Source organism: Artemia sp. Qi Xiang Cuo, chromosome 3 (assembly GCF_049724085.1).
Source record: "Artemia sp. Qi Xiang Cuo chromosome 3, ASM4972408v1, whole genome shotgun sequence".
In the NCBI taxonomy this organism is placed as follows: domain Eukaryota; kingdom Metazoa; phylum Arthropoda; class Branchiopoda; order Anostraca; family Artemiidae; genus Artemia; species Artemia sp. Qi Xiang Cuo.
Genome location: NC_142796.1, coordinates 6036992 through 6061977, shown reverse-complemented (window position 1 = coordinate 6061977; position 24986 = coordinate 6036992). Strand labels below are relative to the sequence as shown.

The following is a 24986-nucleotide window of genomic DNA, read 5'->3' as shown; positions in this document are numbered from 1 at the left end:
GATCTCAAACTTCCGTCGTAACGTGCCGAGTTGACATAATTTCATACAAACTAGTTCTACTTGGTTATCATTAACTACAAAAATAAATTAGCAGCACACCTAAAGCTAGGCGGTATGCTGTGCTGGTATATGAGAATGCACGTGGTGCATGGTTATCAGAATAGCATATCTGCAATACCCCTGGAATGGCATGGGATATCAAGCTGAAAATTCCAGAGAGTGTTAGGAGGGCAAACGGACCTTCATATTATCAATAAAATGAGAGTTTCCTACACGATGCACAGATGATTATTATGCATTGTACAAATCATCATGGAGCTGAAAGGAGGCTGAAGTAGAATTTAGAAGGGACTCATGTAAAAGAAAAAGAAAAATGATCTGTGTAACACCTTCCGTTGTTTTGTGCCTAGTTGACAATGTCTAAAAAAAAAAAATCTTCAGAGCCATTCAGGGCGTATAGGGCAACGAATCGACGTTAAAGATCCTGGACCATTTTCAAAGGGACAAGTAGCCAGCCTATCGTCGAATGTTGCCGCAGCGGCGATTGATCTCTGGGCTCCGTATTGCCAAGCAGAGCATCCATCCACTGTGCTACCACAGCGGATACAGTCTCAACCAGTGTATATAGATATAACCCAGTACGATCAATCCCTATCTCAACCATTCTCAAAACCCGGACCGAGATGCAAGTGCTCCGGAGAACATTTAAACAACTATAAACATAAGCGACATTCGATTTTTTCACGAGTGGACAAGTCAGATTTCTCTTGAACGCGAAACTTGGCTTCAACATTATACACTGGCCCACTGATGTCAGATTAAATGGGAGGAGCTGTTTGTACACGCCGAGGATGTAGTTCTAAAAAACACTGACCCGTGATCTTACTGTTATATTATTTATATACAGTGGTCTCAACAAACTTTTCATGTAATTACTGTATAGTAAATCCATTTTTACCTGGAACTATTTATTCTATAACAAAAACAAGAAACTAACAATTTGTACTTAATGGAATGTATTATTTACAAAAGTACAACACTGCATGGTGGGGCTCTCAACGCCTCCCGAGATTCAATCAACAACAAAATCACAAACATTTATACTGTCCTCTTAGGCACTTCGAACTCAGAATGTCACACATTCGCAAAAAATAATTCCCTGATCTTTGATTAATTGTCAAGGCACGTTACTTTAACAATATGTTCGTAAAGATAAAATTGGCACCAAATTTAAGTCACATAAGATGGAAATCTAACACTTAAAACTGCACATTTAAACTTTGTAAATTTGAAAAGAGTTTATACCATTTGACTTTCATCTAGTATCAATATGAGAATTAAAATGAGATGTTACTTGCACTTTTATCAAGTATAAAGACGTTTTTAGACATTTAATTACTCTAAGTTTTTAGTTTCAAAAACTTCTTAATTGATTCTACTCCATCAAAATCGAATAGTCTGTTTATTGATATTAATTTGATAACTAGGCGGGTCTAAGAAAATTACGTTTTTTACATAACTGGGGCTACTACTTGACTGTTATCTTCTTCGTCCTCACTCTCAATACCTCCATTATCATAAACTTTTTCTGGGCGCCATTTCTCATCTGCTGCGGGGCTTACCACTGCATTTAGTGCATTTCGTTTTCTTGGATGCATGAACATTTTCTCAATGTCATTTAAAGCCTTCCCTTTTGTTTCTGAAAATAAAGAATAATTTGAGATTGTAAATTTGAGATCAGTAGTGAATTTAAAAGGCAGTAAATAGTAGTAAATTTAACAATAGTAGTAATAGCAAGTGGTATATTCAAATAATATTCAATTATTTAAATTAGAATATTTAAAAACTACTAAGAAAATTTTGTAAATTAATGTACTAAACATTAGTATATTTTAAGTTTTATATTTAATAAAAGTAATAAGTAGTACATATAAATTTGAGATAGTAAATAAAAAACGCTGTACTGCTCGTACTACTAATACAGATAAAAAAAAATCTTGGACTCGTAGGAACTTGGAAGGACTTAACTTCTCGTTTCTTTTCCTGGGTTCAAATTTTATAGTTCTCAGAATTGAAACGATTTCAAAAGGTGGTGTTGTTTGTCTCTCCAGAAACAAGGATTAATACGATTAGCTTACGAAAAAATACCTCAGATGTAAGCTAATAAAATCAAAGCAAATTTTTACCATAGAATTACAGACAAGGGGAAGGTGTCATAACATCTAACCGTCAGGAGCACTAACGTCAGGACATCGACAAAATCCGTCATAACATCGACAAAAATCCGTCAGAACCACTAACTATCATAAGATCTAAGATTTCAAAACTTTAGTCTTTTGGGGTTTAGGGGGGGAAGGTACCTAGGTTAGGTTAGGTTACGTATTTAATATATGCTATGCTTTACCCCCACCCCCCTGATGTGCAAATATATAGCCGAAATTTGTTTCTAAACTATTATATACTTATTACTATTATATAAACTTATAAATTTTTTAGATGTTATGACGGTTAGTGGTTCTGACGGTTAGATGTTATGAGGTTTAGTGCTTGTGACGGTTAGTCGAAATAATAGAACCCCACAGAAAAGTAGTGTTTTGTGTTGACTTCGCTATTACTAGCAACTCAATGCATCATTGAAGGCTAACAAAGCCACACAAGCTCCTTCTTTATCCCAATCTATTTAAAGCTTCTCTTTTTGGTCTCCTCGTTAAATTTAAATTTTGTTAGACCCTTTTTTATGATCTCATCCCTCAACATTCAAGGAAATCCTGCTTTTCGTTTCATTCCCTTAATTTTTAAAATTCATTAAAAAAGAGGGAGACTTACCTACTATTACGGATTTTCAATGCTTTTTCCAATAAAAAGGCAAAATCAATTTCAGAATGTAATATAATAAATGGTAACTACTGAATCTGAGCTATCAAATGGAGAGCAATTTTCTTTTTAATTCTACAGTAGATTAAGGCAGTTTTGTTGTTATTTTTTTTTGTGAAAATACTAAGACATTTTTGGATGACCCCCCCCCCCTAAAAAGGCATTTTTAAAATCTAGGAGGAGGGGGCAAATGCCCGATCCCTAATTAATGCCCTGTTTGCACTGACCATAAACATTGACCCAATTATATTTTTGTCTTGTTTATGCAATGAGAACCGATTCATTAAATTTTAAAATGTCTCGTATTCTATTTTTGGATGAGTTTAATTGGTGTTAGAATGTCCCTTTTTGAGACATTATAAATAAAGAGTACACACCTTAACTAACTTTTTATCTTCCCGCAGGAAGTGATTTCTCTGAAATATTCTTTGTGGCAGTTTCCCCTGATAGGTGTTTATCGTTTTTCATTAGTCTTGTTTTTCTATTCGAGCCTTTCGTTTGTTAGTTTATTGCTTATATCAACAAATTTATTTATTTTATTAATTATTTAATTTTATTGACTTTGCTAACACGTTTCATGAATTTTTTGGGTATTTTTTACAATTAATTTATTTTGTATTTATTTTTCTATTTTTAGCTAATATTATTATTTTTTATGAGGCTAAGAAATATACTCTGAAGTTATCTCTGGGGCAAATATGAGTAAATGGATAGGCAAGGAAGGTTAAAAATGGTGTAAACAGTTGAGTCAATTTGAAAAGGGATTGTTAGGGCAGTGGATTTCCCCTGTTCCCAAGATTTTTTACCCCAATCCCTATATTTTGAAAAATATTTTTTTCTGGTGTTTCCACCGAAAATGGCTGTTTTCGAATTTCTGTTGAAAAAATTGAAAAAGCAACAAACCCCATTGACACCACTTGGAGCAAAAGGGTAAAAGAAACACATCTTACCTGGTAACAAGAAGAACACGAAGAGAATACCAACAACACAAGAAATGGCGTAAAGCCAAAATGCTCCATAGTATCCAATATTAAGAGCCAATGTTTCAAATGATTTGACAACAGTAAAAGTGCAACCAAGATTGAAACAAGAAGAGAGTGATCCAAGAAGTCCTCGATATTTTGTTGGGAAAAGTTCACCCATAATCAAGAATGGCACGCTAGCGTATCCAAGTGAGTAAGCCATAATGAAAACCATAAGGGATACCAAAGGAAGCCATCCAATACCCGAAACCGCTTCCTCGCCTTGCTTGACCTATAAATTAAAAAGTTTGAATTTATTTTATCACAAAAGAACAAAATAAAGAAAAAGATAGATGATTGTCCTATACTTGCTTACTAGAAAGTGCTTCAATGCCATTGGTTTATTCTTGTGGCGTATTTTTCACAAGCCCTTCGGATTATTCCTTATCACTGGAGAGACAAATAACTTTTTTTTTTTGCTAGGTTAACTAATTCTGAGCAACAAGTTTAGACAGAGAAGGAAAATCAATTTCTGGAGAGACAAACAATCCTGCCTTTTTAAAGCTTAATTGTTTCTCTTGTGCAAAAAATCAGCCAGGAAAAAGAACGAGTTGTTTTTTATTTGCGAAATATTTGCAAGTAAACTTTGTGTCACTCTATGGGTTAGGTATTTTTTTTTTCAAAAACAAGAAGTTCTTGGGTAGATAACATTTGCGACACGGTTTGAAAAATGATCGACAATTAAATATAAAAAAGCGAGATTTTTAAATGAAAGTTTAACAAACACTAAAACGTAAAACAAAAAGAAATTATTGCTTATTTGAGGGGGGCTGCCCCTTTCTCAACCCTTGATCTTTACGCTAAGTTTTACTTTTGTCACCATTCTTTCAGAAGGACTGCTTAAAAACAAGGGCCATTGAATTTGAAAGAGAAGTATTTCTATGAACTTCAACAGTTTAGCGTAAAGAGCGAGGGCTGAGTAAGGAGCAGTCTCCTCTTCAAATACGGAATAAGTTTTTCTGCGTTTTAATGTTGCTCCTTACTTTCTTTTAAAAACACGAGTTGAAAATCTATGTGAGGAAAACGGTTTATTAACTTTGTGAACAGCTTTATTAACTTCATGGGCGCCATGGGAGCGTCATTATTAATGTCACGTAATATAATAGAGATTTTTACAGATATCAAACTTTTGAAGTCGTGATTAGCTGTCTGATTACTGGGTACCTTGCCCTAGCTTAGGGTACCTATTACCGTGAAGTACCTTACACTGCGTCTGAAAAGCCAGTCAATTAACTGGTACATTGCATTGAAATCAGCTCTAATTAAAAAAAAAGAAGAACAAAATTGGCCTAATCAGGTTTACCACTATTGGGCTTAATCCGAACAACCTGGCGACAACTTTTGTTTATAGGACAACCTTATATGGGCATTACCTTGATATAGAAGTAAGCTCCCAAAGCACCTAGAGAAATGGCCATCAGTGCACCAGACGTCAAAAGAAGAATTCGTCGACCGGCTCTATCAACCAAAAACATAGCTGCAACAACTGCAATCAGCTGCACAATACCAACAATAATAGTTGCATCGTTAGCTGGTATAGTACTCCCAGCTGCTTCAAATATTTGCACCTAAAATAGAAATTTATGTCTATTTGATAAAAATGAAGCTTAACATATGTAATAATTTTGTATTTTAACTTGGCTAAAACTAGCATACTGGTAAATAGCTGATTTATGGGGAGTTTTTTTAAGTTAACTTCACGCTACTAATAATAGTTAATTGTTTTTATTCATATCAAATCCAAATACTTAGAATATATTTACCGTAACCAGACGAGTAGCTCCAGCATTTTATTGAAGGGGGGAAGGCAAGAGGGTCTATAGCCGGATAGTCAAGGGGCACGGGCTATATAATATTTTTTCTCCAAATTATTGAGGTGGCAATTGCCCCCTCACCGAAACGACGTCCCTGACCATAAGGCAAGCGGGCCCATAGCCAGATAGTCAAGGGGCATGGCGCTGACGCCCTTGACCATAACATACGTACATATAATATATGTACGTATGTTATGTACGTATGTCATATATATTCGTTCTATTGTTAATTTTAGAATGTTAAAAATTTAATAATTAAGGGTGTTATACAATTAGCTGCCCTGTATTAATGGCAACAGTTAAGTTGTTTATAAATACCATTGCATACACTGCAGTAGCATTTTTCGGTAATTAGTTTTAACTAAATTCCTTTTAAGGCGTGTTTATCCATGTGATGCACTTATTCTTTACCCTCTCGAATACACACAGCAGGAATGTGCGTCAAGGAACTTCAAAGCCGTCCCCATATCCTTAGCTTTTACTTTTCTTTTTAATCAGGGGGATTTGGGTAGCATACCTCTCTTGGGCATTATAAATACCGTATAATGTTCTTTATATTTTGCATAATTATCTATTTAATGGGAACAAGTTCTTTAACCTACATATGCAAATTCTTTTTCTCGAGGAAGGGGTTTTATTTCCCACTTCTTAATAATGATTTTCAACTGATTTGAGTTTTTATCTATGTTTGGGTCACAAGAGGTTTCTATTCTTTATCCACTGTACAACACGCTTTGGGCATTTATATCAAAAGGTATCCACAATCTCCATTATTGTGTCAGTGTTTTTGGAATAATATACTTTCTATCTACAGGTTTAAATAATATACCTCCCCCCACACCCAAAAGTAAAAACTTTCGAATATAGTATAATATATTTTATTCACTACAATAGCTGGAGCTAACATAATTATGTCGTGACACACAAAAAGACCCAAACCAAGAATTAAAAAAAATACATAGCAACATAAAAAAAATTAAGACAGCAAGTGCTGCTTCACGGTCAATAAATTAAAGTGAGTCAATAAAAAAATTACTATAAAATTATTGTAAGTGAAGAATGTGTCAGGTGTCAATTGTAAAAAAGGCCTGTCAAAGGCGTTCCGCATTGACTGCGACATTGCTTTATCAATCGAACTTTGCTTTTGTAAAAGTTTAATTTTACTGAAAATTTGTTGTTTATATCCAGTCACATTTCGTTTATATTTAGTCGCATTAAGCAAAAGACCGAAAAATCGTACAAGTCACATCACTTACGAAACCAACCAATTACTATAGCTAAACATGAAATTTCGTTATTAATTTGATTCATGTAATCTAATCAGATTGAGCACGATTTAAGACATAATGGCATGGTGCAATCTAAATTTGAAATCCATAGTCTTAATATACTAATGAAATCAAGCTAAAAATCATTTTTGCCCCAAGGATTCATCTTAGGTCTAATCAATCCTATAAAGGGCGAGGATTCGAATCCTAGTGTACCCAATTATTTCGTTTGGGACGGGGGTCAGTAGCATGACTCTGTAAGCTCAGTCAGATTCGACCCAGCTCTAAATGGGTACCTGGAGAAATCTCGGGAAGGTTAATAGGAAGGGTGTGCGAAAGCACAAGAGGGCTGGCTCCCATCCCCGCATTGCACTTTTGGCTGAAGGGTCTTGAGAGGGAGATCAGCACCGCTGGTTCGGACCTTAAGGGTTTAGTACCGCATCCTTTACCTTTCTTTTTCCCCTATAAACCAGGATTTTCCAAGATTTTCTTTTGACTATTTCAAAATTGCAAAATTATAAGGGTAAAATGACATTTTCGTCAGTGTTGTCACATCAAACTGTGGAAATAAATAATAATAACTAATTAATTACGTTTGACAACGCTTTCGGTCCTCAAAAATTCAAAACATTAGCAATCGTTTAATTTCCAAACATAGCTACACCTTCAAAAGAGGGCTATGTTTTTTTTTATTTTTTGGTCCCCGCCCTCGTTTTTTTTTTTATTATTTGGCACCCAAACACACGCACACTGAAAAAGCTGCAAATGGAGAAATTTTTCGTCAAAAGTTGAACTCCCACATATCCCTGAGTTTTTAAATATAAATGGCTGTGTAAGTTTCCGATTAACTAATCTCACAAACCAGAATTCATTTTCAATGTACCATAAGATTTTAAAGCAGAAGGGCTCCAATCTTACTTTAACACAATCTGGGAGGTAAGCAGATCGATAAATCGAGATGGGGCACTTTCCATTTCTCCTGTTATGTGTGTTTCTTTTATTGATGATTGGACCTTATACTGAGACCGCCTATAAACTAACATGCTTATAGAGCTTGTATGCCTGACACGTTTTCTTAGTTCTTAGTTACCGTTTTCTTAGCTCGTCTAATAGTTTAAAAATTTGATCTTCTGTACATTACACACCAATATCAAGGCATTCTATATGTAACTGAGCAATGAGCACTGAGCAATGATCAATGAGCAGTTGTTTATGAACATGATGCAAATGATTATGCAGATGTAAAACAATGCATGACATACTGCCAGGTTCGAAACATACGATTTTTTTGTGAAATATCGCAATCGAATGATTGAACTTGAAATTTAACACAATAATTATTATAGGGACTATATAACCTAGGTTTTCATTCTCATATAACTTTAAATTCCAAAACCGCAAAATGATAATTCTAAGTTCTTCATAGGAAGCACGGGCCCACGGGGAATGAAATTCTTAAGAATCGGTTCTAGGTCTAAATTATGGCCTATCTCCAAAATAAGTAACTATCTCCACCCGTTAATTCTCAAAGGCTTTTGATTGACCAGGACAAACTATATGGGGGAAAAAATAAACTGCCTCACATAAATCTACAGAACAAGTGCCCAAGGAAATAGTTATAGTGTCGCGTCTTTCCACAATCCTGATTAACAACGTTCTACAGAGTTTACAAAAATTGTTTATATTCAAAAATAGGCTTAAATCCAATGATGTTTATTTTCATAGCCAACAGTCAAAGCAGGGATGCAAATTCACGAAAATGTGGGGGAGAAGGATATTTTTTTTTTCGTTTTTCTAGTGAAGGTGCAAAAAACAGTTTTTCTAAAAGCTTCGGAGAGCATTTTGTTTTTCTTCTATTTTTTCAATGCTCTCCCCTCCAATTAGTGCACTTGAGTCAAAGAAAAGTGGACCGAAACCATAAAAGTGGATTTGAAACCCTCGAGCTCAATTTTTTCTTTTCTAGTAAATTCTTTTCTTTTACCTTTATAGTCTTCTAAGCAAACCTATTCTACGCGTACTGTTGGAGCGTCCTCCTTCCATAAATATTCACTAAGGCCTGGGGATCCTCAGGGTAGTATCCTAGAACCCACATGTCCCCTTATATATATCAATGACAGGGGGGGGGGGTCCCTTGAATCCTCTGCAGCTTCGGCAAGCGAAAAAACTAACCTTCAAGGAACATATCTCCTCTATCTAAAAAGTCAGCCGGTGAAAAGTTTCTTCTTTTTCTAGAGGGTGTAAAAACATTTCAGAAAACAGAATCCTGGTAAATTCTGGCACATGGTTATAAAATTAGCCGAAAGGAAAACGAACAAGAGATGTCACTACAAAAATGATGGTTGATATATTTGATTTAGAGTAAGTTTTCTAGTAATATTCCAACCCTATTATTCATAAACTATCCATCGTTTGACCCCTGAGGTCTATCTTGATACGCAGGAGTCCTTAAAGACATAATACAGCACCAAACCAACCCGAATACTTACCCTCGTGAACGCATGTGACCCTTGTCATAAACTGGTTCTAATAAGTTATGTTTTACTTACTGTATAATAAATAACTGCATTGACTCCACTGAATTGTTGAAAGAACATGAGACCCATTGACAACAACAAGGGCTTATGTACAGATCCTTTTTTCAGGTCGCTCAATTTAATTCCTTCACTACCAGAACTGGATGCTTTCATCACGTTGGCCCGAAGTCTCTCAAATTCTGGTTCAATATTCGTACGACTGAAATAGATATGTAGATGATTGAATAAAAAAAATATGTAAAATTAGACAAAGAACCTATCGGAGGACAGACATAAAAAAGGAAGAACAAATAAAAAAAAGAGCAAGAAAAAAAAATATGCTCACTGTACCCTCTTCTCTTATATAAAGGACCGAGAAAAATGTTTACTCCATCCCCTCAACCCAAAATTATTGGTCTTCTTATCCCTCCCCCAACAACTTAACAAGAATTCAAAAGTTTCAACTCGGTTCCTCAGCAGAAAAAAATAGAGTCCATGATCGTCCGATGACTCAGAGTATACGCTCTTGTGATGACAGCAGGTTGACCCTGACTGTAAAAGTACTCCGTGTAAATATTGGCTCAGAACCGCCCATTGTATAACCATACATGATTGGCTAGCTATTACAGACAATTTCCAGTTATATAGAGGATCTTTGTATAAATATATTTTTAGGACATAGTACATATATTTAAATAGCTTCCTCTGTAAATTTTAAAGATAACGAATAGTCCCTGCGTCAATTTCCAAGGAAAGGAAAAGGAAGTAATAAGCAGTTCATTATTTTAGTGAAACAAAGGGCAAATTTGAAGAGTGGGCCGAAACAAAATTGGAGAAATAAGCTTCATAACGAAATTAAGCTATGAAAGGGATTGAAATAAAGATTTAATTCAAACAACAATAATTGTTAGCACTAATTGATCCAAATCTAAAAGAACAGGATACTCTTCAGATAGATTTTATGAAACAAGGTTGGCTTTGGAGGAATTTTCAAATAAACTTGTTCACAGATAACATCACACCTTATTTCATATAATAAGTAAGTTAACGCAATTCCCACCCTATCACTAATCTGAAAATAGTCATGTATGTTTTAAGACAGTTACCTGAAGCATCTCCAAATCACATGATTTGTTTCTTTCTTTCATGGTTGAAGCCTGAAGGCAAGCGAGTAATTCTCGTTATATAAATCATGCAGTCAGTCGGTCTCATGAAAAGGGAACCAATCTTATATGTAGGTTGGAAAGTATATTTTGTTTTTGTCTCACGCCTGGGGGGTTGAGTTGCAACTTTCTGGATAAATATTTTCAGGAAAGAGGGATTAAAAATTACCTAAGGCTAATCAGGGCCAGATTTAAATCTTTGGTGCCCCTAGGCCGAAGCATTTTCGCACCTCTAGGCCCAAGCATATTTTTCGGGGAGACACTAAGATTTACGAGGAAATTTCCGAAAATTCAGGGATAGTGGAAGCCCCGAACAGAAGGCAACTGATGAGTATGAGCCAAAAGTAATGCAAGAGATACCGAGCTCTCAGCTGCCATTCTTGGGAGACATCTGTCAGTTTATAAGTGGCTACGGAATTCCTGTTTTGTTTTTAAATCACTTTTCTGTGAATAGGCTGCGCAGCCGCAAAGTGCACCTAGCACTATGACCATAAATCAAAACAGTCCAGTTTTTGTTAAGAAAAAAAAATTGCTCAGCGTTTTTTTTTTGCGCCCCAATGCATTGTGCGCCCCTGGGCCCGGGCCGAATAGGCCTATGCGTAAATTCTGATTTGAGGCTAATATCTAAAGGGAAATAGGCATATTGTTGTGTACATTTACATACAACAATTAAACATGGTATCTTAAAATACGAAATAATACACTGTTCTGTTAATTGCAGAGTTTTACTGGGATTAAAGTTATTTATATACATATATGATTTAGACCGATAGGGCCAAAAATTGGTCTAATGTGATAATTGGAATGTCACAGATTCCAATTATCTGTGAGATTCAAAAAGACGTCATTAATTTTTCACTTAAAAAAAATAAATTGAATTTTAATTGATTTAAAAAATAAGAATTGATTGCAATCTTGGTCAATTTTAATAAAGTAGACATTTCTTCAAATTGATTTTGTCTTATGCCCCTTCCCTCCTACTGAGGTTTTGGTACCTAGTGGACATATCTCTGTCGTCTAGGATTTCTTCATGTAATACTCTTTTAATGTCCAGCTTGTGAATACTTCAGTTATTGAAAATATTTTGAAAAATCGATCATATTCCTTCTAAATTTCCAGAACCTATATGGAATATCCTAAGATCAGTGAAAATCCATTCCCTAAGAAGTTGCAAACCCTTTTACCTTCCTCTGTAAAATTGCAGTGATTTTTTTGCTTCATCTTCTTTGCCTTTTTTCAACAAAAATGTGGGTGTTTCTGGCATATACAACATCGACAGAAGCAGCGTAATAGGCATAGCACCACAAATCCAAGCCAGTTCATCCCAATGTACATATTTACCAATGACGTACGTAATTAGAATACCCAGAGCCAAAAATATTGCAGTGAAGCTCCCAAGTGCTCCACGAACCCTTGGAGATGCACATTCACCAATCTGAAAGATTAAGCGTTTTGAATTTGTATTTATTACACTTTTTTTCGTGTTATTTTTATTTCATTTATTCAATTTTTACTTGTTTATTTTTGCATTTATTTATCTAGACAAATGCCAAGTTCTACTTGGCACGCTCCCCTTGGTGTATATTATTTATAAAAGTCGGTAATCCATCGCACCAGTCTAGCGTATTACATTGTTGTGAGTAGATTAATGAAAGATGTCTATAATAATCTTGTGCGAGTCGCGGTATTGTTTCTACGTATTTGTCAATTCACTGCTAAGTGCTTACGATGCAGACTACTCGTCATAACTCACACCAGGCCCTTCATCCCTGCGGAAAGCCTTGTCCATGGTCAGTAGAACTAAGATATTTTCTTACTGGGATTTTTGCCACGATCTTGGAATTCGGTCCTGAGCTTAGGACGATAATAAGAAAATAAAACCTATTAGATATAATTTTCACAAAACATTTTAAATATTTAAATTTCTTGGCTGATTTTTAATTTTAAGATTTTTTTGCAAATGAATACTGACACCATAAACCACCGTTGTGATATTGCGGTGTTTTAGCCTGAGTTCAACACCACATAGCCGCTATGCGGATCATATTTCTGCACAGACACTAGATGTTCTAAGAACGAATTATGAAATTGCATCACATGTTACGATGTTACGACGAACGCCGTCAAGACGTTACGACGTCACGTTTCCACACGTTCCGACGGAAACGTTATAGGGAAATCGTTGTGCCTCAAATTTTCATTTTTCAAATTAGGCTGGGATGAATTTTTTTTTTAAACTGAAATAGTGAAGATCTGGATAAATATTCTTTAGACTCCTTTGAAGAGCTACTGTCACTCAAACAACGTCTGTTATCTGTTTGCCTATTCCAAAATTATCTATACACAATGAGCAGGCATTAATCACTTATGGAATTATTTAAGTTTCTTTGAATACACTTGATAGTACCCCCTTTTTTCAAATTGAAAAAAGGGGGATATAACATAGCCATAACCCTACAAAAGATAATATGGTGAAAGTATCATTTTTTGAGTGAAAAAGTCAACAAAATTGAGGGTGTTTCCGGCATATACAACATCGATAAAAGCAGCGTAATAGACATAGCACCACAAATCTAAGCCAGTTCATCCCAGTGTACATATTTTACCCCCTTTTTTCTCCCCACCTCAAAATTTCTTAGCCAAAAAAGTTTGAAAAGCATGCTAGTACTACATTTTGAACGGGGCCTATGGTTCAGAAAATAAAATGCAAGCCCACAAAATCTTTGGAGTTGCAAGGACTTAAAACCAAGTATGTTTGCCCTTCTTGACCCATCTATTCATGCATGAAGACCGTGAACTTCTAAAATTTATCCTTTGGTTGTTTAAAGATCGAAATGTGGCATTGCCACATTTGTGGTAGTGTTACCACGGTGTACAACAATAAAATAAGCAAAATAAATTAATTAATTAAACTTGACACTGCTTTTCGTCTTCAAAAATTCAATCGTTACCAATATGTTGACTCCTGAATCAACTACACTTTCAAGTAAGGGCTTCACCTTTTTAATCTGTTATGCACCATGTGTTTTTGGGTTATTTTTGCTCATTCTTTGCCCATATTAGTTTTCCCTAATGTGGCACCTGCTTTTTGCCAACAACCGCATTCCAACAACCTGAGGTATCTTTCATTAAAAATGGAGTTCCTTGTTTGTTTCTAATTTTTAGGATCTAGAAAAAATCTTATGAGGGTGGGCTAATGTGAAAAGGATACCAATAAGTAAAATCTTGGGGGGGGGGGCAATATGACAAGGGTGACAATATTTGACCAAATTGACAAATTTATTTTAAAAAAAGAGAGAAAAAGAGAATAAAACAAGGACAGAGGGCGCCAGGTAAAAACTTGGGGGATGGGCTCTCCCTGCCCCCTGGATCCGCCAGTGTTTAGATCGATACTATTTTGGTAGTTCTTACTTAATCAGTTCAAACCATCAGATTTTATTTTCACTGTATTTAATGCTTTAAGAAAAATATAGATTCCAAGAAATCCTTTAAAGCAACACTAGACTGGATGTATTCTGCATGATTCATTAGTATGACAATTAAGTCCTTTTGGTTATGAATTATTAGAGCCATTGTTGTATTATTCCTCAGTTTAGTATTGCCAAAAGGTACTTCTTTTCACTATTTGGGTGCTTTTTTGAGATGGTCGTGAATTGAATTTGTCAAATCAGCACATTTGTAAAGCATTTTTTAAAATATACCTTTAGCTTATTTTCGCTCGAAAAATCATACTTTCACCATATTATCTTTTGTAGGGTTATGGCTATGTTATATCCTGCTTCAGGAAACATGGGAAGGCGTCATAACATCTAACCATCAGGAGCACTAGTGTCAGGACATCGACAAAATCCGTCATAACATCACAAAAAAATCCGTCAGACCCACTAACCGTCATAACATCTAAAATTTTAAAACTTCAGTTTTTTGGGGCTTAGGGGGGAAAAGGTACCTAGGTGAGGTTAGGTTACGTATTTATTATTTGCTAAGTTATACCCCCACCCCCCTGATGTGCAAGTACATAGCCGAAATTTGTTTCTAAACTATTATACTTATTACTATTATATATACTTATAAATTATTTTGTCGATGTCCTGACGGTTTCCATTTTAGATGTTATTACGTTTAGTGCTTGTGACGGTTAGTCGAAATGGTAGCACCCCGGAAACGTTCACGTCGACTATCTACATAGGGAAAACTATTGTTTTGTGTTAATTAAAACAAGACTATCTATCTTATCATGCAGTGTGTAAATTTTGTTGGAAACTAAGACTGAAAAGTAATTATGAATTTGAATAATCTAACTTTTCAACATTTTTACGAGCAAGAACAAAACACCAGAACAGGATTTTAAAACAGTTTAGACCATTCAATTTGGCATAATCATTTTCTGACAGTAGGGTATAAATACCCGTTCATAAGTAGTGTCACATAATGCCTTTTGAATAGTCAAAGCCGGTATGAACATAGGGGAAGAATTCTACTAAGGACGGGCCAAAACACCACCACCCAATCAATACTTAAAGAAAATTAAAAAGAAAAGACTGAAAAGAGCTTAATGTGAATATTCGAAAATAGAGCGCTTGCTGATGACTTCTAGGTTAAGGTGGCTAAAGGTGCTTATGGTTTACGGTGCTAAGATGTTATACGGATGAGGGATGACAAGTTGCCAAAATTACGGTGTTTGGCTTACATTGTTTATAGTATACAACTTACGGTGTTAAGATACGGTGTTACGGTGCTTTTTGGTCATCCATCAGGGAAGCAGGAAGTTATCAAAGAGAGCGAGAAGAGACTTTCTAAAAAGGCTCCAATGGAAATTGGGACTTCATAGGAAGGAGCAAAGAGTGACGTTTGATTGGATTTAGTCAGTTTGAGTATGCGCAGCTGCATTGGTCTCAGACCGCTTGAGCTCCAATGAGTTGCTAGTAGTAGAACTATCGTGAATTACAATCCATTTGGCAAATATAACTTCTTCAGTGACTTTACTTATTTATAAAAAATAAAATTAAAAATGAAAATATTACAATTTATAATTCTATGAATCAATACTTGTCTTTTAATATACTTATATTCTGTAAATGTTGTATTAGCGCTTGATTGGTTGCTGGATAAATTTAAAAGGGCAGGTCCTCATTCAACTGTATCAGTAAATCAAGGAGCAAGCTCTTTCCTCTTTTTGGATTCTTCTTTACCATCTTCTTTCTACTATTCTTCTATTATTTTTTTCAGTCTTTCTCTGCTAATTTTCCTCTTTTAATATTCATTTTTTTCTGTCAAATTATAACAATCACTTATTAATAAGGCCTTCAGACTGACGCATATGTATATATGTTTGCCAAGAGGCGAAAAAAAAAACAAAAAAAAAACAGATAATAAATACTTTATATAATGACGGCAAGATATATGATACCGTGTTGAAGCATTAAGAATAAATACAGTGCTTATAATTTCAACTAGAAATATGAGAATAACCAGAACATTAACATTAAGAATGCGGTAGGAAATACAACATCAGGAATAAATCTATATATTAATATACTATGACATTTGTTTTCCTTCCTTCATAGCTCTAATGCCACGAAATTTTTTCTCTGTCAGACAAAGGTGCCAAACGTTAGATGGTGTTGATTTTTTTTACACTAGCGCCAATTTCCACTCTTTTGAGTTACCTATACTCTTTGGTTTAGCCATTATGACCTCAGAGGCGGAGCTAGGGTTTCAACTGCCCCGAGACAATGTTTACTAGATGCCACTACCCCTACCATCTCTATTACAATATAAACAATATCACAGTATTGATAAAAAATCCCTCAGTTTGGTGCCCCCTCAGAGGCAGTTCCTGAGAAAGGCCCCTTCTTGCCCCCTCCCCCTAGCAACGTAACTATATGTTATTTGAAACTTACGTAAATTTGAGCTGAGGGAGTTGCAACACCAATAATAAATCCTTTCACAATTCTACCGACTATGATCACTGAGGGGTGAGTCGCAAATCCAATAAGCAAAAATCCAATCGAATACGGTATCGAGATAAGCGTTAATGTCCATTTTCGTCCAAGAATGATTAACAGCGGACCGGCAGCTAAACTGCCAAAGACTGATCCAATTGGGGGCACACTACCTGAAAAGGGAAAGAAAGCAATTGTAAGGTTTCTAGGAGCTTTCGAGGAGCCAGAAGCCGAACTGAGCCTGCTTTCTGTGCAAGGAATTATATCGAGGAGCAAAGCCTATTGGAGAACAGGCATAAAAAAAGAAGGGTATGCTTTTATGTGAGGACAGAAGAAAAAGGACATTGTCCTCTTACTTTAAATTAAAATATTAAGTCCCTTTAGCCCCACCCCCAAAAAAAGAAGTTTAGACTCAATCTCACAGTTGTAAGATCAAACGTCACAGACTTACTAAAACTCCGCATAAAATTCATCAAATCATCACTGTTACCATTAAATCTATGGTGTGTAAAATGAGAATTACCCGCTTGGCCTTAGGCTTCAGTTATCTATTTTATATCGCCATCAGATCGTTTCAGAGGTAAAAATTAGTGATCAACCGAGTTTCCAACATGAGCAATTATATAGTTAGGTGTACGCATTAATGGTGGGCTACCATTGCACCTATCTATAAACAGATAGGTAACAGCTATTTTATTATTATGTTATACGTACTTTGTATTATTATTGGCGTCATTAGTATTTCATTATCATTATAGTATATACATTAAATCTATATTTCATATTATTATGTCACACTGTTATATTAATTTTTAATGCTATTTAGTATATTACCGTTTAATATTTTTTTATTTAGTTATTTTAGACACCTTTCTTAAAAGAATACCAATAGTCATTTGTAGAGCAAAAAAAATGCGATAAAAACAAAATAAGACATTTAGAATAATATAAGCAAAATAATATATAATATACAATATAAACAAAATAGTTCAATAAAAGCAAACATAATTAATATAATATAAACAAAATAATTTTAACAAATAATACGAAAGATAATATAAGAACGAAACCTACAAAATCAGAAAAAAAACATAGAAAAACAGAGAGTCTACTTATAAAAAAAAAAGTCTAGATCGAAACCTTTTTGCTATCTTTAATGGCATGTAATTTAGCACAGTGGAATAGATCAGGTGGTAGTCAGATTTTCGGTCCTTTTACTGACTTAAAATCTCCCATAGGAAACAATTAGTTTTTAAATATTGAGGGGGACTATTGGCTACCCTTTCTGGCAAACGCATAAGGCTCACGAATGAACGTTATAAACATTGATATTTACACTATTTACTAAAATACAGTCTATTGTTTTTAGCTATTTTTGACACCTTACTTTAAAAAAATCCCAAAAGTTAATTTTCACTAGTGCAAAAAATGGCACAAAAACAAATCAGATACTTTAAACAATTTAAGCAAATAATATAAATATAAATAAAATCTTAGAAAAACAGAGAGTTTACTTATTAAAAACCTTTCCAAACTTAAAATTTCCCATAGGAAACAACTAGGTTTCAAATAGTAGGAGGGGGACTATTGACTACCCTTTCTGGTATACGTATAAGGGATAATGTTGTTGGCTCACTAATGAACGCCATAAACATTTGACAATGAAAATAAAGCACTCTTTTGAGTATAAGATTATCGTAATCTCCCCTTTTCTCTTTGGCGGAACTTAACAAAAGCTATCCTAACCATTACTTTACTCTCTAAGATCAAATCAATTTCCCTACGCTTATTTCTTACTTTACTCTTCATCTCTCTTTGGTCTTAGTTTTTACAATATTACTCTCATTGAAGGTTTTATTGAGTAAAATAGTTCTCATTGACTTGATTATTATCACCAAGCCGCGCAAGGCCAACACAGTTACGCACGATCCAGTTCTATTCCCTTCTATTCCCTCTTTACACCCTCCCAGTAAGTTTCCCGTTTCCCTTAAATCTTTTTTTACAACGTTGACTTGATTATCCCTCTTTTTATCCTCATTCTTCAAATCAAACTTGATCAAGAATTTTTGTCTTGTATCAATGTTTGAATCATGCATCCCAAACATGTTTTTTAATCTTTATATAATATCACTGTATATAAATAATAGATTGTCAATAATTATATAATCATATAAAAATAATTATATTATCTATATGGTGTATAATATATAGTATATAGTCGCTTACCTTGGTCCAACTGTTTGAAGTTGATGTCTCTGATGCCACTTTCTGCAGTTGAGATCAGTAGACATTTCAATGGACCAAAAGGTTTAGGGTATCCAGGTCCTGATTGCATACCCAACAATGCAGGGAAATATGTTCTTCCTCGAATAGTCTTTCCCTTGGCAAACCTTGTGAATCTATCTTTCGAGAATACAATTTTTACCAGTTCCTTTATGCCAGTTCCTTAATTTCCCTTGGCAAACCTTGTGAGTCTATCTTTCGAGAATACAATTTTTACCAGTTCCTTAATTTCCCTTGGCAAACCTTGTGAATCTATCTTTTGAGAATACAATTTTTACCAGTTCCTTTATGCCAGTTCCTTAATTTCCCTTAGGCAAACCTTGTGAATCTATCATTCGAGAATACAGTTTTTACCAGTTCCTTTATGCCAGTTCCTTAATTTCCCTTGGCAAACCTTGTGAATCTATCTTTCGAGAATACGATTTTTACCAGTTCCTTTATGCCAGTTCCTTAATTTCCCTTGGCAACCTTGTGAATTTATCTTTCGAGAATACAATTTTTACCAGTTCCTTTATGCCAGTTCCTTAATTTCCCTTGGCCAACCTTGTGAATCTATCTTTCGAGAATACAATTTTTACCAGTTCCTGAATTTCCCTTGGCAAACCTTGTGAATCTATCTTTCGGGAATACAATTTTTACCAGTTCCTTTATGCGAGCTTGAGTGATTTTCTTATGCAGAGGCGGACTTCAGAATGATCCAGCTAAATATTTGCCGATATCTTTATTTTCTGTACATGCCGAAATTTCTGGAAAGGCTATGCTTTCCCATCTACCTTTCCTTCTAGAAGCTAAGGATTTTTTCATGATTTTCAGTTTGGCTTCTGAGGAAAGCACTCAACTGAGCATGCTTGTACTGTTCTTTTTAATAGTCTAGATTCGTCTCTTAATTCTGGTCTGATTCCCGCCATTATATTATTGCACGGCCAAAAAACTTTCGATTCACTGACCCGCCGAATTCTACTCCTTGTATCATCTCACAACGGAATAACAGTATAGTCTCAGAACAGGGTGGTCAGTGATGAGACACTTATTGCTGTGTTCATGCTTTCTAGTGTGCGTTTTTGGTTTCTTCGGTTTTTGCTCTTTTCTTTCTTTTTTTCCTCAAATATTTTTCCCTTTCCCCCTTTTACGTATTTTTGCCTTTCTCATTGTATTCCTGGCCGAAGAGCCTTGCTGGGGAGGGGGGTATTTGATGTTGAAACGTTTGCTTTTTCTTACTATCAGTGTTGTATATTACTTGTAGGCCTACGTTTTTGCTGAAATGACAAACCTTATCATTTCTTACGAGAGTATTTGGGCAGGACTTGCTACTCGTCATGTGTTTGGAAGGTGCCTCCAGTGAGTAATAAGGCAACTGAACATTTGCAGCAACTTAGAACTACAGCATCTACTTATCTACAAACTTTGAACATCTACAGCATCTACAGAACATGTACAGCAATTTGAAGAAATATTTTTGGGAAGAGAGGATGAGAAATCGTACGTAGTACTTTGTTGGGTCTATTTTTCGGACTATTTTTTTTTGCTTTTTTTTTTATTTAATCTTCATTAGAGTTATTCAATTGAATGTCTGGGTATTAGTTATTGTAGCCACCTGTCTTCATTTATTTTTTTTTCTTCTCGAACGGATACTTTCTAAATGATTAAGTGATCTATTGTTTTTCAAATAAAATTTAATTCAAATTAAAATTGAATTCTTGATTTTAATAATTAAGATTTAATTCATGTAGAGAAAATTAGTTGTACTTACTGATCCATGATGCTTCATTGGTCGTGATGTTAACGTCTCCAGACTCCAGAAGTTTGGGCATACCCGGCGAAGACCAGGCACGTGAACAACCCATTATCATGAAGGCGAAGGATGCAGCACTTGCTGCGCCCATCTAAAATAACACAATGTTGATAACCATCAAATGGCAAAACCAGAAAGGATGAGGCAAAGACACAAGTGAGCAGGGGCTTCAATTTACCAAATTGTATGGGGAGGGGGGTAAAATATAAAATAGCTTTTCAAAATTAGTCAGGCAGTTAATGTGTTTTTTTAATGAAAAATCGAAAAAAGACATTTTAAATAAAATGATAAAAGGGTATTTTCAAAATCGGAGGGAGGGCAATCATATGGGGAGGAGGAGGCAATTGCTAACCTGGCACTTCCTCCTCGAATTGACGACCCCTGAAGCGACTAGGTTCGTAACATTTTTTTAATTACAAATGGTTTTTTAAAGAACAAAGGACAATGAAAATGAAGTTTTTATTATTTGAAATAACTGAATGGAAACTGACTATTAAGAAGGTATAGCTTTCCTTTGAAGATCCAATTGTCTTTGAGAAATTTTTAACTTTTAAGGACGAAAGTATTGTCAAATTTAATTCAAAAGTACTTCACGTTTATTTTTACGTTCTAACATGGCAACACTGACACTAATATAGTACTGTCCTAAGAACTTCACGATACTAAAACAGCCAAAAAGAACATATTAGAAAATTGCGGGTTTCATGTATAAATAAAGTAAATATGAGTCCAAGAGGCAAAAAGTGTTTTATTCGGGTGAAGGTACTATCTGACATTGAGTATGGCTACTGGTCATCTTTTATCGTCTGGCAATGGCACCTAAATTGCCTCCAAGGAGTCACATACTTCCGAAAACCAGGTGTAAATCTCATAGAGCCACGTGTGTTTCACAATTTCACCACACATGGCATAGTTGCATTATGCGTGGCACTGATCTGGCAACACTTGGAACAGTTACGCCATCTCGCTTGGCACACCCCACGTTGTGAACGTGATTTCTGGAAGTTGGCGACTTTTCGATTGTCTCTGTATACTGATTTTGGAAGACAAAATTTTGTAGACGTACGTTATGGATTAGAGGCCATAGATATGCCATTTCAGGGGCAGGGAGGGTTGATCCCTCCATCTCTCCAATAAGAGCTAACAATAATAGGCTATAGAAAATACATGAGTTTTGATTGTTGTGCTACTGCATAGAAAATCCAAGCAGTCACTCATTGTAGTTGAACCGGCCTCCTGTATTGATTGACCCTCCCCTCCCCCATTCTACAATCTAAATCACAGGTACGAGCCTGTGGATTGGTCTTGACAGGGGCCCACGAAGAAAAATAATCATAATTTTAAAAATATTTATATTTTTATAGTGTTAAATTTCTTTTTAATTATTATCAACGTACTCAATTTGATCGTTTAAACACATAATGAGCTTCCTTAATTAGCCCTCCTATTTTCACCCCGTTTATCGAGTTTTCCTTATTAGAATGTTAGCATGGACTAAATGCATATATCCTATTGAAACTGATAATTTCTTTCCTCAAAATAGGCTGTAGTTTTATGCATAAACTTTAATATACAAACTATTAAGGGGACAGGACTAATCACCATTAACAAAATGACAAACAATAGCCATAGGAAGAATAGCTTCCTGTGGGGGGGGGGGGGTAGTGCTTTAATATGGGAAATGTTTGCTTTCGATTTTTTTTTTATATCAGTATATTGTGACATGATGCGGGTCCAGTTCAGCTGCTAATAAATAAATAAAATGTAAGTGACATCTAAAGTTTAAATCATCTTTTTTTTTCTTTTTTCTTTTGTGTGTGTGTGTGTGTGTGTGTGTGTGTGTGTGTGTGTGTTTTTGTCACTAAGAGAGGAGAGGAGGTGGCTTATAATATAGATTTAAAGGGTTGTTTCATGCGAGCTATTTTGAGGTGTTTATCTTAAAGTCGGCTAATGTAGTGTGGTTTGATACATCAAAAGAACTCTAATATTTTGACGTTATACCCGAAGGGGGGGGGGGGGATATATAGCCCGAATGGGATTAAAACCCTATCAGCCTTCAAAACAGTTTAAGTTCGATATTAGAAAGGGCTATGGTTAAGAGGTTAAGTTGTTGGGCTGATAAAAAGGGTGCTGGATGAAGAATAGAGGGTTTTAGGTTGATCTGACAGTAGTTTTTTGTTTATAATTCCGTCTTAGTTATCAACCCCCTCCTCATGATATTGAAGCCTTGGGTGTGCCCCCTCGCTCATAAAGAGAGATAAATACAGTGAATCTGTACTATTTATCGCCTATTTTCTTTATTGATGATATACCCCCTCCCCGTCCACCTAAAAAAGTTCATGGGTTTTAGGTATGGTTCCAATGCCCCCATCCCCACCATGAAATGTAAAAAGTTCAATACAAGTACGTATTTTATATAAATTACTTTCTACTTTCACTTTTTTGTTTTTTTACAGAAAAGAACACTTTATTGTACAACAATGGCGGAATTACAAATCAAAACACCGAAATTAAATAGCACAGCACCAAAAGCTAAGCTTAGAACGGCGTGTTACCAAACAATGATAGCGGAAAGTAGAAAAGAAATGATATTAAATAAAATTGAAGAAATGAAAAATTTTTCTATTTAAGGATTAAATTGATGAAACACATACATTTATGGCCTAAAGCAGTTTTTGGGGGAGTTTAATTTTTGGGAGGAGAAAGTACTGGGGATTTAAAAATACGAATGTTCTTACTTTCTCTTATGTTTTGGATAGTTTGTTTAATTATACTATTTATATGTTGAGCAGTGAAACTAAAATTGAGCCAGACGTGCAGCTTTAAGTGCAAAAAGAAGTTTTTATATTGTTATTCAAACTAAGACAAAATATAATTGACTAATAGTTTTCGATTGCAAAAAATGTTTCAACGTGTCGCTAAAGTTGTGTATTAATGCTGTTTTTCCCCCTTTGACGGGAAGTTAAGCATTATGGTGGAACAGGTCTAATTCTGGCATAGCATATATTCCCCAATATGGCTGATATTCTATATTTTGCACATAAATTCTATAGTCACTGCATACGATAATCAAGTATTAATCAGTCAAGATTTATCCTACATCAGTCAAGATTTATCAACAGTTACAAAAGAGCACTTCAAGGGTATATAATAGAACTTACAACCAAAGGTGCCAACTGGGTGTGGGCGCAGGGGAAGCAACAGCCCCCCTGGATTTTCAAACATATAATTTTTTTGGTATTTGTCTTGTAAACAATAAGTAGAACAATAGGCAAATTTTTATACAGGACTGTAGAACGCAACTTTAAATGAATATTTTGACCCTTTATCCAAGGGCCGTCTTCAGAAAAATAAATGAAGAAAAAAACAATATAAAAGTAGCTGACATTAAAATTCGATCATTAAAACTGAAATTTTTTTTTAATTTTTCAAAACAGCCCTAGCATCATTACTTCAAGGAAGTTCAACCAGGACTCTATAATAACTTTTTAGAGGACTCTAAAGTTTTCAAAAAACTTGTTCAGTTTTAATGATTGAATTTTAATGTGAGTTTCTTTTGTATTGTTTTTTTCTTCGTTTGTTTTGCTGAGGACGGCCATTGGATATAGGGTCAAAATATTCATTTAAATTTGCGTTCCACTGTATTATATAAAAATTTCCCTGTTGTTCTACTCATTTTTTATGATGGAATGGCAGTGTGGTCTTCGTCGCTATTTACGCATTTGTCTTGAAAAAAAATATTCCCCAAGATCTTAGAAATTCCCCTTTTAGTATCTTTATTGAGAAACATTGGAAAAAATCCTCGTCCCTCCCCTATATTTTTATGAATTGGCTCTCCTGCTTAGAGCCCGTTTCAGGTTTTGCAGCTGTAAAAGCTCTATGTGATATTTTTCGTTAATCTCAGATTTATTATTAGGACTATAAATTCAAGACGTTCTATCGATTGATTTTCATTGTCAAACAAATATATAAAATAAAGTAAAACAAACAAAAGAAATATTTTGTTTTTCCGTTAAATTTATGTTTTGTACCATAGTGTCTTTTGAATTGCAACAGTCAATCTGTAATTTTGTCAGTAAACTCTTAGCTAAAAAAAAATAAGGTGATGGAGACTTACCTGGACCAAGACCTTTTCAGGATTTTTGAAAAAGAGCTTTTTCAAAGACATCTTTGTCGTGCTTTATTCAGCGCCTGAAGAAAAATATCTTAGCCCTCCTGAAAAAAAACTGGGATAAACAAAACTGTAAATTTTCACAAATGTTCGCTACACTCGGAACAACTGCCTTGGAAATATGTGCTGCATCCAAGTGCA

At 35.0% G+C, this 24986-nt stretch overlaps 1 protein-coding gene and 1 long non-coding RNA gene across 3 annotated transcripts in view; one reads left to right on the top strand and one right to left on the bottom strand.

The window, feature by feature from the left end:
- The window catches only part of LOC148953696 (uncharacterized), a 32483-nt gene that overhangs the window by 6358 nt on the left and 1139 nt on the right, over nt 1-24986 (top strand). Inside the window, exons 1-2 of one of the 2 annotated variants that reach the window (XR_016143761.1) lie at nt 9006-9336; nt 20126-20361. This is a non-coding gene — a long non-coding RNA (uncharacterized LOC148953696). Of the gene's footprint in view, nt 1-9005; nt 9337-20125; nt 20362-24986 lie in introns of those variants that run through there. The other variant, XR_016143762.1, reaches the window with a different exon arrangement.
- Nucleotides 952-24986, bottom strand: LOC148953697 (facilitated trehalose transporter Tret1-like). Its single transcript, XM_089108435.1, has 8 exons — nt 24792-24986; nt 20633-20765; nt 16558-16772; nt 11839-12089; nt 9525-9711; nt 5270-5464; nt 3825-4128; nt 952-1699 (listed from the first exon to the last, which is right to left on the bottom strand). Exons 1-8 carry the CDS (start codon nt 24840-24842, stop codon nt 1512-1514), a joined length of 1524 nt encoding a protein of 507 aa, XP_088964561.1. The 5' UTR covers nt 24843-24986; the 3' UTR covers nt 952-1511.